This window comes from Barbus barbus (genome assembly GCF_936440315.1).
Source record: "Barbus barbus genome assembly, chromosome: 9".
Lineage (NCBI taxonomy): Eukaryota > Metazoa > Chordata > Actinopteri > Cypriniformes > Cyprinidae > Barbus > Barbus barbus.
This window is the reverse complement of record NC_136737.1, coordinates 24,068,013-24,083,571: the sequence shown is the minus strand read 5'-3', so window position 1 is coordinate 24,083,571 and position 15,559 is coordinate 24,068,013. Positions and strand designations below refer to the sequence as shown.

The window sequence follows — 15,559 nt, the reverse complement described above, 5'->3', positions numbered from 1 at the left end:
AACTTTTGTTTTCTCAGAAAAAAAAAGAAAAGTGTTTTCCCAGAAAAAAACTGCATTCTCTTGCAGAAGTTTTTCCTTCCCTCAAGAAACTTTGTTCTCTCACAAAACATTTGCATTTTCTCGCAAAAGTATTGTGTTCTCCAGATTAACTTTGGTCTTTTGCATTCTCTCTCAAATATATTACTTTCTCTCAAAAGTAATATGTTCTCCCACGAAACATTGCATTCTCTTTGATCTATATTTGAGAAACTTTTATCTCTTGTAAAATTATTGTGTTCCCCATGAAACTTTGCATTATTTTTCAGTTTTTTTTTTACCAACAATTTTACTTTGTTTAACCAGCCCTTGCATTATTCACTAAATCTTGCCATCTTGTCTTATTTGTGCATTTTTTTATTCTATATAACTATGTTTACATCCTTTATAAAACACACCATACTTCATCAAAACTTTATCAAACAAACAACCTGAATAAATAAATGAACTTATGATTGTTTTTTGCCATTATCTAAACATCTGAATTATTGCACATTACAATATTTAAAGGTAACTTTCAATGTTCCCACTATTTTTCTTTTTTCTTGCTGAGCAAACTTTTCTCTATTGGGCGGACATTTCGGCCACCTGAGCAAAAGCATTCTTTATACCAGACCTCTACAGTATTTTAAAGTACAGTACAGTACTTTAACATTTCATTTATTCTTGTGAAGCAAAGCTGAATTCTATGTGACACTGAAGACTGGAGTACTGATGCTGAAAATTCAACTTTGCTTCACAGGAATAAATGAAATTTTAAAGTATATTAAAATAGGAAACCAATTTGGCGCACATTATTCTTTTTCTATTAAACCTGTAAACCGCATTCACAGGTTCTAACTCTATAGCGACATCAACTCTATAGCGGTTTACCCGAGCATAGCAATTCATTTGCTTTAACTAGAATTCAATGAAATGGCTTTCCCAACTCATTTTTGTGTGTGCCTGGCACATTATTTATAAAAAAACTGCAAATATCACTGGAATTGTTTAGAACAGCTGTTGAAAAATCTGTTATTTTGGACTGAAATAATAAAAAAAGTCACGTAAAGTCCTACATGGACTACCACACTTACTAAGGTTTGCAGAAGCAGATAAAGCATGTTTTATTTGTGTGAGCATACATAATACCGGCCTATTTATATTTTAAAATATCAAATGTTACTTTTGGCAGAAATTGTGTAAGTTGTAAGCTGACCACTTCATTTTAATGGTTCACGAGGCAGCAGACACCATATTGCTGTCCGTCAGTGGCAGATTTTGACTATAGTCATGGTTCGATGGAGAGGGTGGTTGTAGTTTGCTGAACCTGTGTGGGAAGCTGTACTCACCGCTGTGCTGGCAGCTGCCTGCTTGGACTCCTCCGTCAGGAAAGTTCGCATCTGTTCTACCTTCTGCTCTTCCTCCGTGCTGATGTAGTCAGCATCTACGCAAAACAAACACAACAAATGTCAGACTTTACACACCGTACTGACACATGGTACATTTGAGGAATTGGTCATTGGTGAGATTTCCACATTGCAGACACAAACATTTCCAACGTCAGTGTAGAACGTGATTCTCATCCATATGCATCCTTCCTGCGATCCATCCATTTATACAAAACATAAATTAACATGTTTTGACAGAAAAAAATGTGTTCAAAAGAATTGTCACTATATAGTTGCAAGCAACATATAAATCAAAGTCATAAAGCAGTGACTTTTTAAATGCACATGAAGGAAAATGATTCAATAAATATGTTTCAAATGTAGTTTTGGAGTCTTTTTAAAGAATAAGAACATTTATTCACATCAAGCAAAAACTATTTTCAGTAACATTTTTATTTGGCCCTGCGTTTTATATGCAATAACCTAAGAGTTGCATAAAAATACACTAAAAATGATTGAACTACATTAGTGTTGCTTTCGTCAACGAAAATATTGGCGAAATATCATCGTCAACGAACCTTTATCACGTGACGAAAACGAGATGAGACAAGACGATGTGACGATGACGATAACTAAATGTATAATGCAATATTGTTGACGAATAAAAACGAGACTAAATGTGGTTTACAAAATAAAAACTATGCTAAAATGTCTCTTAATTTTCATTGACTAAAACGAGACAAAACTAAATGTTTTAACGTTATTTTGTCTTGTTTAGTCACGTTATTATTATTATTTTGCAGTATTTCTGTTTCCGGTGTCTCACTTCAGGTCGCACTGCGCAGACGCAGGCTACGTCACTTCCTCAAGCCCCACTCGCGGCATTATTTAGAAGACGACAACAAAGTTAAGTCTGACACAGAGAAAGGGACCGATGGTCGGCCAGCCGGAGTTCGTCTTTGGGAGATGTGTGTGTACTTCTAACATGTTTGGTTGGTAAAATAAATGTTGTAAATTCAAATCAGAGCGTCTTCCGTGTCTGGAATGGATGTATTCTTGAGTCTATAAGGTAACAATAATATAATTAGATAACCTTGTTTGAAATGGGTTTGGCTAAAAGAAAATTTTGGTTTTGACTATACTAACGTATACTATATTGACTGGGTTAAATAGAATTGTATTACTAGAAAGAGACTAAAATACAATTTCATTGACGAAAACTAGACTAAAATGTCATCAGTTTTCGTCGACGAAAACTAGACGAAAATAGTCATGGATAATTCTGACTAAAACTAGACAAAAATAGTCATCAGTTTTCGTCGACTAAAACTAGACTAGACTAAAAAGAGTATGAACGTGACTAAAACTAATAAAAACTAAAATGACAGCTTCACACAAAGACTAGACTAAAACTAAAATTAAAACAGGCCACCAAAAACAACACTAAACTACATTTATTTTACGATTGTTTTTAAAATTATTATATGCATGTGCGTGTAACTATTAATTTATTCTAAAATGCATTTTACTATATATTATAATTTTTTTACTAATTCTCCAATTTATATGAATCAGCTTTTAATTAAAAAATATGTCTTTGCTGCAAAAACCTGAGCTCCTAAAAAAACATTATAATCAGAACACTATTTCAATATAATATTTTATAGCATTAATGCTTAAGTTTTTTTTATATTTGCATGCGACATAAATTAGAATTCCAAAGCAATGTGGCATTTTTATGCACATAAGTGACCTTGGAGCACAAATCCAGTCAAAAGCAGTATACAGTATTTGTAGCAATAGCCAACTAATACATTGTATGGGTCAAAATTATCGTTTTTTCTTTTATGCCAAAAATCATTAGGATATTAAGTAAAGGTCATGTTCAATGAAGATATTTTGTAAATTTCCTACTGTAAATTTTTGATTAGTAATATGTATTGCTAAGAACTTCATTTAGGCAACTTTAAAAACCATTTTCTCAATATTTCGATTTTTTTGCACCCTCAGATTCCAGGTTTTCAAATAGTTGTATCTCGGTCAAATATTGTCCTATTTTAAACCATACATCAATGGAAAGCTTATTTATTCAGCTTTAAAAAAATTACTTATGACTGTTTTTGTGGTCCACAGTCACATATAGGAAATTATTCAATAAATATGTTTTCATTCTAGTTTTGAAGCCTTTTTAGAGAATATTTAAAGAGCATATTTTAGAGAATATTTAACCCATTTAAAAGAAATTTTAATGCACATTTGTATAATAAAATCATTATTTTTATAATAAAATGATCAGAAATGATGCCCTTCACTCATATGCATGTAAAAGGAGGCAGCAGTTATGACTGCCACTCAAAGTCCCGTTCAGCAGCTCTGACTGGCAAAATCAAAAAAGATCAATGCCAAAGAAAAGACTTTCTAATTGCATTTACGTAATTTTTTCCATCTTTAATTGCTGGAGGGGAATGTTGTGAAAGACACCATCACCTTCCACCCATTAGCCAGGTTCATCATGAATGCATTGGGATCAGCTTGATAATTTTAGACTCTCGTTGTGAGCGCCACAGGTCTGGGAGGCTCGTTTTTCCTTCAGCTTTTACTTTCCCCACAGCAATTTCATGCTCATCTAGTCTGCAACTGCCAAAATTGGTCCTGACATTGCCAATCATTGCTGCTCCGTTCAAAGTTTTGGACTGATGAACAGCGATTACAGCCGGCGTCTTGATTGCGAGTGGAAGACGAAGTGGAAAAGCACTATGTTACGGTGTCTGATGCCACAGTTCTGGTGTTAAAATGTAGGTAGAATCACACAGCAGGTGAAAACCATGTGGCAAGGTTTGTCTGGTTTGCATGCTTCAGTTAACCACTGCTGACAGATGCCACACTTACATGCTTTCTAGTTATTTCTCTGCTGACTGCCATTCAAAAGTAGCTGTATATTCTGAATATTTTATTATATGTTTTACTGTGACCAATTTTGTTTGTGGTCTTAAAGAGCGTGCTAATTTTTATATAGTTTTTTTAATGACTATAATTTAACAAAAATATTAATATATAATACGATGTCATATATATACTGTATATCTATAGCTATATACACTGAACAAAATTATAAATGCAACACTTTTGTTTTTGCCCCCATTTTTCATGAGCTGAACTCAAAGATCTAATACTTTTTCTATGTACACAAAAGACCTATTTCTCTCAAATATTGTTCACAACTCTGTCTAAATCTGTGTTAGTGAGCACTTCTCCTTTGCCGAGATAATCCATCCACCTCACAGGTGTGGCATATCAAGATGCTGATTAAACAGCATGATAATTGGCCACAATAAAAGGCCACTCTAAAATGTGCAGTTTTACTGTATTGGGGTCCGAAAACCAGTCAGTATCTGGTGTGACCACCATTTGCCTCACGCAGTGCAACACATCTCCTTTGCATAGAGTTGATCAGGTTGTTGATTGTGGCCTGTGGAATGTTGGTCCACTCCTCTTCAATGGCTGTGCGAAGTTTCTGGATATTGGCAAGAACTGGAACACGCTGTCGTATATACGCCGATCCAGAGCATCCCAAACATGCTCAATGGGTGACATGTCCGGTGAGTATGCTGGCCATGCAAGAACTGGGATGTTTTCAGCTTCCAGGAATAGTGTACAGATCCTTGCAACATGGGACCGTGCATTATCATGCTGCAACATGAGGTGATGGTCGTGGATGAATGGCACAACAATGGGCCTCAGGATCTCATCATGGTATCTCTGTGCATTCAAAATGCCATCAATAAAATGCACCTGTGTTCGTTGTCCATATCATACGCCTGCCCATACCATAACCCCACCGCCACCATGGGCCACTCGATCCACAACGCTGACATCAGCAAACCGCTCACCCACACGACGCATACATGCTGTGTGCCATCTGCCCCGTACAGTGAAAACCGGGATTCATCTGTGAAGAGAACACCTCGCCAAAGTGCCAGATGCCATCGAATGTGAGCATTTGCCCACTCAAGTCGGTTACGACGAACTGCAGTCAGGTCAAGACCCCGATGAGGACGACGAGCATGCAGATGAGCTTCCCTGAGATGGTTTCTGACAGTTTGTGCAGAAATTCTTTGGTTATGCAAACCGATTGTTGCAGCAGCTGTCCGGATGTCTGGTCTCAGATGATCTTGGAGGTGAAGATGCTGGATGTGGAGGTCCTGGGCTGGTGTGGTTACACGTGGTCTGCGGTTGTGAGGCCGGTTGGATGTACTGCCAAATTCTCGGAGACGCCTTTGGAGACGGCTTATGGTAGAGAAATGAACATTCAATTCACAGGCAACAGCTCTGGTGGACATTCCTGCAGTCAGCATGCCAATTGCACGCTCCCTCAAAACTTGCAACATCTGTGGCATTGTGCTGTGTGATAAAACTGCACATTTTAGAGTGGCCTTTTAATGTGGCCAGCTTAAGGCACACCTGCGCAATAATCATGTAACACACAGCCATTAAATGTCTAAACCGCTGGCCACAAAAGTGAGTACACCCCTAAGTGAAAATGTCCAAATTGGGCCAAATTAGACTTTTTCTCTCCCCAGTGTCATGTCTCAGGTGTGAATGGGGAGCAGGTGTGTTAAATTTGGTGTTATCGCTCTCACTCTCTCTTACTGGTCACTGGAAGTTCAACATGACACCTCATGGCAAAGATCTCTCTGAGGATCTGAAAAAAATAGAATTTCTGCTCTACATAAAGATGGCGTAGGCTATAAGAAGATTGCCAAGACCCTGAAACTGAGCTGCAGCACGGTGGCCAAGGGGTGGGGGGTCAGCCTGTCAGTGCTCAGACCATACGCTGCACACTGCATCAAATTGGTCAGCATGGCTGTCGTCGCCGAAGGAAGCCACTTCTAAAGATGATGCACAAGAAAGCCCACAAGCAGTTTGCTGAAGACAAGCAGACTACGGACATGGATTACTGGAACCATGTCCTGTGGTCTGATGAGACCAAGATACACCTGTTTGTTTCAGATGGTGTCAAGAGTGTGAGGCGGCAACCAGGTGAGGAGTACAAAGACAAGTGTGTCTTGCCTACAGTCAAGCATGGTGGTGGGAGTGTCATGGTCTGAGGCTGCATGAGTGCTGCCGGCACTGGGGAGCTACAGTTCATTGAGGGAACCATGAATGCCAACATGTGTGTGTATATATATATATATATATATATATATATATATATATATATATATATATTAGTGCTGTCAATCGATTAAAAAATTTAATTGCGTTAATCACAGTCCTGAACTGTGATTAATCACGATTAATCGCAAATTTAAAATACTAGGATTTACCTGTAAATGTGTTGAAATAAAGGAATGCATGACAAACTAGTTTAAGGAAACAGAACCTTTCACACCTCCACCATGAATGAGACATAATCCTTATTATTCTTTTTTTTAATTCAGCCATTATCAGCCTTTAAACTGGCAATAAAACGTTTACCAATCCATATCGCTTCAATCCCAGTACACATTTACCCAACTATTATCAAAAGTATTTCTAAATAAATACAACAAAACATTTTCTTGTGACCTTACATGAAGTATTATGATAAAATGCATTATGAAGAAGAATTGGACCTGTTCTGCAGGTGCATTAGAGCTAACATTAGCGTCACGCTACATAAGTACATTATAAAAGTAGCCTAAAAACCGCAACCCATAGCTCTGTAATTTTCCCACTACTGTATTTTCAAAATAGCCCAATTGTGCGGGAAAACCGTGACCCTGGCAACACTGGTTCGCTGTACCCTTATCACATATGAGTATACATATCTCTCGCGCTCTCTCTCGGACACACTCGCTCTCTCTCTCCGCGTTCGCTTCACTTTTGCTTAGCCCGTCGCCTCATAATCATGCAATCTTTGCGTCCCAATGTGCATACTATTCACCCTATCTCCCCTAAATAGTATTGAAAATTACTAATATCACATAGAATTTAGGATGATAGAGTGCACATTGGGACGCAGGCAATGATTAACTTCCGCGCTGCGATGACAACAAGAAGTTGGGGTCAAACCTTATCAAACGATTAATTTGCGTTAAAAAAATATTAACGCGTTAAAGTTTTTAGATCAATCGCATGCGTTAGTGCGTTAACGCTGACAGCCCAGGTATATATATATATATATACGATGCGTGTAACGATACACCAGTGGCACGGTTCGGTTCGGTTCACGGTTTTGGAGCCACGGTTCGGTCCGGTTCGATTCGGTTTGCTGTGGGGGTAGGGTTCATGTCATCTTACCAGCAATGCTAAGGAACAATAGATTCACTTAACTCAATAATAACAATTATTAACTTTGGCTTCACATTTTTAGTGCAGTCAGCATACCGGAGTAAACAAAAATGAAATAAATACCTCCAATATAGACTAGTCAGAATAAAACATTTCTCTCTCAGCCAGCTTAACAGAGTACACTAAAATTAGATAACTCCAATGTAGGTAGTCAGAAATAAACATTTGTCTCTTTAGTGAAGTCAGTTTACCTGAAGTAAACTAAAATGAAATAAATAAACTCCAATGTACTCTAGTCAAAAATAAACACTGGCTTGTCCACTCTAAGAAACATTTGGAAGTTCAATTAAGTTTTAAGTTCTTTTTCAAAAACACCACCATGCAGCACATTCTGACTGAAATGCGGTCGGCTCATTCGCGCGAATCGCGCCACAGGATGTCTATTCGTGTCTTTGCATTGAATTAACATGTAAATCACTCGCGCTTATCACGCTTCATTCGCGTCTGGTGTGAACGCACCATGAGATGTGTTTCCTGTTGTTCACATATCGCACCTAAAAACGCGTGGAAAACGCTAGGCGCACCGCTTTCTCCTTTTTTCCAAAGTGCTCTGGCGGTTGCGCTCCGGAGGCGTCTGTCGTTGCTAAGCAACCACGAGTTAATACTAACACCAATACTAATGTTGATATGACTAATATTACATTCACCTTAAAGCTACGTGGATATTATTTGCCTTTCTAAAAGGACTTTGCAGGCAGAGGAGCCCAGAACATGAAAGCAATAAACAGTTTCATGTTAAGTATTTTCCTCCCAAAGAAAAGAGTTATAAAACTAATTAATGTGGCTTAATAAATTAAGAACGTAATATTAAAAGACAAAACTCAGTATACACCTTATTAATGTTTCAAACTAGATATACAAGTAAGCAGATGTGCCCAGAATATGAAAGCAACGCTCAAAGTTTTCACATTATGCATTTTCCTCTCATAAAAAAAACATTATAAAGAAAAGTTTAACGTAAGTGACTTATTGAATGAAGACATTGATATGAAAAAGAACTATTAAACCATAACTCGTTTATTATTGAAAGGATTTTAGTATGTTATGTGCGTACTGTATTTTCTGTTTGTTTTATACATACTGTAATATTTGTTTGTTATTATCACAATAAAACAAAACTGTGATATGCAAAGGCCAAATTCGGTATGGTTTATAAAAATATATAGGCCTACTATGTATGTACAGGTAAGCAGATGAACCCAGAACATGAATGCAACATGTTGAATTTCATTTTCTCTAATTGCGATATAAAAACATTTAATATGGTGCAATTAATGGAGGAAGACCGTGATAAAGACCAAATACATAAATAAAAACTAAATTCGGTATACAGCTTGTTAATAAAATATAATATGTTGCAAGCAGCTGAGACCAGAATATATATGCAAACATGCTAAACAACATGTTAAGCATTTTACTCCCATAGAAAACTGTTATGATGAAAATTTTAAGATTAAGAAATTATTTTATCAAGCTAAACTCAGTCCACACCTTATAGTGATACTGTATAAAAAGGACAAATTCGGTATACAGGTATAATATGCACTATGTGAAGGATTTCCTTCCTCTCCTTTTAATTTCTTTTGTAGCTCGGAGTTCCGTTCCATCTCTCTCTGTATCCGCTCGCACTCGGAGCCGCTGAGTCACGTGATGGCATGACAACCAAACACAGCGTAGCAGGGGAGGAGCAGCAATGTTTGCATAAGAGATGTGAAAAGAGCGGCATATGCACCCAGACGTGTCTACACTGTGTTGTATGTATTAAGCAATATTATTACGTGTATAGGAGAAAAAAATTAACCTAAAGTATCGATCTTATCAGGCTAGTATCGATCCGATACCAATACCAACGTTGGCATCGATACTATCGATATTAGGATCGATACGCCCACCCCTACCATCCAGAAGCTCTGGCAGATTGTTCTGATGACGGCTATCACGTCTAGCAGCAAACGGGTCGGTCAACATTTCCTTGGGTTAGTGAGTGTCTGGAGAGCCTCTCGATCAGCGTCTGCTGCAGATCATGCGTTACACCTGCACATTATGAATGCCGCACTGATATTTACATGGAATATTTATGAGCCGTGTTAATGAAACTTTTGGCCTTTATCACTGGGAAAACCTTCCAGGCACATCATTAACGCAGATCAAAACGCATCAATCAACTGGCGAATCTCACACAAACTCAGCCTGCCGAGCTTCAATTAATAGTTCATCCAAATATGAACATTCTGATATTATTTGCTTGCCCACATAGTGCCCCAAGCCTACTCTTTAGAAATTAAGAAATACAGATGAATAAATCCCCTATCACCCAAAAAAAAAAAAATTATAAAATAAATAATAATAATTAAAAAAGGGCTACTGCAGATTTGTTTAGATTCAGTTTGATTCTTGACATTTTGTATTATTTTTTTAATTACTATTTGTTTTAAATTAAATGACAACATAAAAATATATTTTAAAGAAAATTAAGAAAAAAAGAAAAGTTCAGTATTCAAGTTTAATTTGATTCATTTTGATTAAATTTCAATTAAATTCTATTCAAATCAGATTAACGGGGTGCTTTAATAAAATACATTTAAATAATTTAATTATACATAATTAGTGAATTCATCTTATATAATTTATTTATGTTTATTAAAATATTTATTTAAATATTTTACATAATTTTTTTCAATGTCATTCAATTTGATTTATGTTCACTGGCTTTCAATTCAATTCCATTTATTTCAGAATCACCGGCTGCATTTCTAATGTCCATTGTGCTTATATACATTATATAATCGACATGAATTAAATCATTATCACAAATAAATCATATATTATATTAGATTTTATTATATGAATTTAAAATAATTAAATAAACAGGAGATTTGTTTATCATTTTATTATTTAATGTTGTATATTTTAATCAAATAATAATTAATATATAAAAATATATAAAGGGAATGTTCTAAAAACAAAACTAAATGTCAACTATAGTGCTATAAGTGTTATGGATTACTTTAGTGGTTTACAGTTTCCATTATAAAAAGAAGCACCAACATTCTCCAATTTATCTACTTTTTTCTCACAATAGAAATAAGGCCAATGGGTTTGGGACGCAATGAAGGTGAGTAAAAAAAAAAGACAGAATTTTGTCTAAAACATCTCTTAAATGTTTTAAGAACAGCTTGGAACACCCAAGTAACTCTCTACGAGCCTCCCACACACAGTGCAGTCTTTCAGAGGAGCGCCGGGAATCTTTCCCACGCCATCTAGACATGAATTAGTCCTTCGACTCGCCCTGGAGTATCCATGTCAAAAGCCGCGCAGCCGGATCAATGCCGCATCCCATCCCAACCGTCGGCTTTGTGATAGGAACACGGCTTAATGTCATTATGGCCATTAGCATCCCTGTGAAAGCTCCTTCAGAGGCGCTGGGATAATGAGACGGGATGGTTGTGCTGCACTGGTTTGAGGAAGGCTGTGGCATTTTGACCTGTCATTAGATCCTGCACAGGTCGGCTCAAGCGCTTGGCGATGGACATACCCTTTGAAGTGCTAATGTGGACCACCTACAGCCTGCCTTTCCTCATTACTCTCTCTGCTTCTCTGATTTCTTTGGTATAAATGTCTTTCTGTACGCCAGCACAATGAATCTGCGCTGCCTCCAGCACTCATTTATTATATATGGCTGCTGTAGCTGTGTGTACATTACATGGAAGTCCTTCGGTCCTCCAGGCGATCTGAGAATGGCAGCGGCTGCGCGCTGGACTGAGCTTTCTTTTTTAACATGACTTTCAGATTTGATTCTGAATTCTACCACTTTTTTTTATAAAATTAATATATTATATTGTTTATTTAATATATTTTAAGTAGCTATTCTGTCTCTCTCGTTTTAGCCTGGAACCTCGACAAAGACACAAATTTGTAACCCAATTACATCAAATAACGCTTCCTAAAAAGTCTTGATGCAAGTCCTGATGCTCCGAGTGTCCCTGTTTGCTTGAGTAAAGCATGCCACGCTGCTCAACTGGGTTCAGATGCTGGTGGGCCCGTAATGTGTCCTTTGAGTCGTCAAGCAACAGGTTGAAAAAATCCCCAAGGACAATTCCCAACCAATCTGATCTCAGGAATGGAGTCTGATAGCAATGACCCAATTCAGTGGTGGAAAACAGAGGAGGTGGGGAGGAGCGAGGCGGGGGATCTGTGAAAGCAGAGACAGACAGGAACTGAGGCCGGTTGTGGTGTCCATGGCGACCCCTCGGTCTCCATGACTACCAGAGAGACCAGCTTCTTCCTCGCGAGCCTGGAGATTCACACCACGCTGTCCAGCAGAGCTGAGCGGAACGAGAAGTGTGAGGAAAACCAGGCTGTTTGAGAAGAAAACCGATGACAACAGAGACCAAAACTTGGAAATCTGGAAACGTGGAAACTTGGAAATCTGATTTCTGCTGACCTAAAATCTGTAACCTGTAGGAAACTTGCGATTCATTTGATTCAAAGATCCAAACTGATTTTCATCACTTGACATGTGAGAAGTTCTCAGTAACAGTGTAAAGGTGTGGTCAGATTTACTGCTACTTGGAAACATTTTGTGAGCGAAATCCAGTCATTTCAATAGAAATTCATGCGATTGCGAATTTTGTGTGAGGGCGAAACTTTTCATAACAGGATCACACTGGTAACGCAAATTGGCTAACAGAAAGCTTCTAGGTTTAAAAGCTACATCTCTATGCTAGTAACAATTATCTACAAAATTTTGGAGAAGCGTCTCGCTGCAGCCTACAAGATCCAGGGGGAGTGGTTGGATCAAATCCAACTCCTCCCACCTGCCTATACCTAAACCTACCCATCTAAACCCCGATCCCTAAACCCACCCCATCTCCACCCTAAACCTACCCATCTCCACCCCTAAACCTACCAATATCCACTCCCTAGACGTGCATCCAACCACGCCCCCTGGATGTTGTGGACTGCAGCGAGCCCTACTTGAAATTTTGCCTAAATTTCAGTCCGAACTGTACATCAACATTCAAAAACCTGACATTTTGTATCGTAAAAAGCGCTATATAAATAAACCTGAACTTGAACATTTGGCCTGAATTATTTTTTTACTAACATTTGGCCTGAAAACAGCCTGTCGCTGAAGCAAAGTGGAGCGCGCATAAATATTGTTTTGAAGCCATAACATGATATCCTTCAAGTAATTGTGCGAAAATTAAGCTTTATTAAATCAAAACTCTGTAAATTTGTGTGAAAAGGAATAAAAGGCGTTTTACTGCCTCTAGTGTTCATTTCTTTTGGAAACTGCAGTGATATGTACTTATTGGTGCGTATTTTGCATCTAGCTATGAAGTGCCCCCATGTACGTTTATGCCATGAGAACTCGTAGGAAAAAGTCTCCTGTTTGATGTGTTCGTAAAGATGTTCTGCGTCTAAATAAACACATTTCGTGTCGAGAAAAAAAAGAGACAGAAGCAGAAGTTGTAAGTGGGGTGGCCAAACTAAATATTTAGGTATCTAATATACCTAAATATTTTTAACACGTTAAACTGAATAAATTAATTGCATACGTTAATTTAGACAATAGATATTTAAATAGATAATTTTAGCTACCTAAAAGCCGTAATGGAGTACAATTGTTTTTCATTGAAATAAATAATCTATTTAAATGATCAAATTATTATAAATTGGAAATCATTCCAAAATCGTTTGAGAAAGAAATCGCAATGCATCTATGAATCTTCCACTACTAATTGATATCCAGTGCCAAAAGAGAGCCAAACAGCAAGTACACAAGCATACACTAAGAGACTCAAAACTCTTGTAAAGTTTTTAAAGGGTGTTATAGAGTATCAAGGGCTCTCCTTTCAAATGCTGTAAACAAACTCAGTGTTGTTCTTGAATGCCTAAAGAGCTGGTTGTTATGCCCGACTCTTTCCTCAAGCAGAGCAGTTTAGAAGTGTGGGCACAGTGGAGATGGAAATGCATCCACTTAGTGTAAATAATTAATCAAGGCCTTTTGCAGTAAAGCGGTGGATTAGCTTGGAGGGTCCGTATAGTTATAGCAGACCCGAGCTTCAGTGCTGGACGAATCGATTCGCACTGCAGTACAGTTGGGAGAGGATTTCCTGATACTTCTAATTTAAAGAATAAATTATTTGAAAATTAAACAATCATTGCTCTCTGACCTGTAAAAAAAAAAAAAAATATATATATATATATATATATATATATATATATATATATATATATATATATATATATATATATATATATATATATATATATATATATATATTTTTTTTTTTTTTTTTTTTTTTTTAATTGTTCATTTAAATTTCACCTGCTAAGAGGAAATATCTAATTTACTGTATTGGCCAGTTATAGCAGATTATAATTATAACGCATCTCAGTTAGTGCATGGATTTGATCTTGGTGTTCGAAATCAGAGCTGAGTGAATTGGCGGAGCAGGAGATATTTTAAGAACACAATCACTTTCACGTCACTGGATATGGAAGGCTATTCTAAGAAATAGGAGTATATTTAGACCATAAAACGCTGTGTATCAAAGTATGCAATGCGACAAATACAAAATTAACATCTAAACTAAATTTAACATCCCGCTGATTATGCAGCAGGATGTGTATAAGGGCACGTGTTTAGTCCCGGCTTACATGCATGCAGAGAGAAGTGTTTGCGGTCGGCGCTGGCAGCACCGGCATCTCCTTCTCCGAGCAGGTACTGGATGGAGCGAAGCTGGAAGCAATGATCCGACAGCAGCACAGACGCAGCCCTTGAGATCCTGCAAGACAAGAAGAATGAGGGTCAGGTTGTTGTGGGTGGTTAGCAGGGTATTGCTAGTTGCTAAAGTATAATGTGACTCTTTATATATAAAAAAAAAATAAAAAATACACCTCAAGCAGGGGCACTATTAGGATGCTGTCCTGGGATGGGCCATTGAATATGTGGGCAACTGACATCAATTTATGACCTAGTAAAATTCAAATACTTTTTTTTTTTTTTCCAAAACACTACAGATACAATGTGAAATAGTTCTTGAATAGATGAGTGCCAGTTTCTATGAAACAGTGGTGTTGGGTTTACAAAATGCTTTCACTATTGAGGGAAGCTTTTTGTCTTATGTGTAAGAAAGTTTTGGGTTGGAATGAATGAATGAACGAACGAACGGACAAATGAATGAATGAATGCATGTTCCCTGTTCCGTTTCTAAAAAGACAAAACTGCCGGTGGGGCTACATTTGTAAGTATTCTATTTTGTGATATACAGATGGTAGTTGTGCAGGAGGGAAAATTGCCGCTCTATAGCAGAATATGCCACTCATGACAACCACAGTGAACACGCAGCAAAACTTGCTGACATCCACCACTGTCATCGGCACTCGTTATATCACACACTATTCCTCCTTACATGCATCTCTGCTACGAATCAAGGGTCAGTCGAAGCTAAAACTTAAGGCTCTGATGGACGGCCATTTTTTTAATAAATACCTAACCCTATGTAGTAAAAGTGAAGCTTGACTTAGCAAACACCACTGAAAATGACAGAGGGAGAGACAGACTCACAAACATTGTTCATTGGAGCGCAGCTATCAGGTTGTAAGAGAACAGAGCTCTTCCTGTCACACACAACTCATATGACGAGGTCAACACACTTCCAGCAAATAAACACGCCTTGCATCGATTTGCAAATCGGACACATAAGTTGGAGACGAAGACGTTGAGCTGATCTATACAACAGTTGCCAGACTCCTGCAAACAGTCCAATGATTCAAACTGAAATCCTGTTGCTTTGTCCATATCCCACAGA

General features: G+C 37.5%; 1 protein-coding gene across 1 annotated transcript in view; it reads right to left on the bottom strand.

Annotated features, from left to right (window-relative positions):
• Positions 1 to 15,559, bottom strand: part of LOC306875378 (E3 ubiquitin-protein ligase RNF123-like) — a 124,558-nt gene that overhangs the window by 17,803 nt on the left and 91,196 nt on the right. The window contains exons 36-37 of the mRNA XM_079425888.1: positions 14,406 to 14,533; positions 1,368 to 1,462 (exon numbers count right to left, since the gene is read on the bottom strand). Coding sequence (XP_079282014.1) covers positions 1,368 to 1,462; positions 14,406 to 14,533 — 223 coding nt within the window. The remainder of the gene's footprint in view (positions 1 to 1,367; positions 1,463 to 14,405; positions 14,534 to 15,559) is intronic.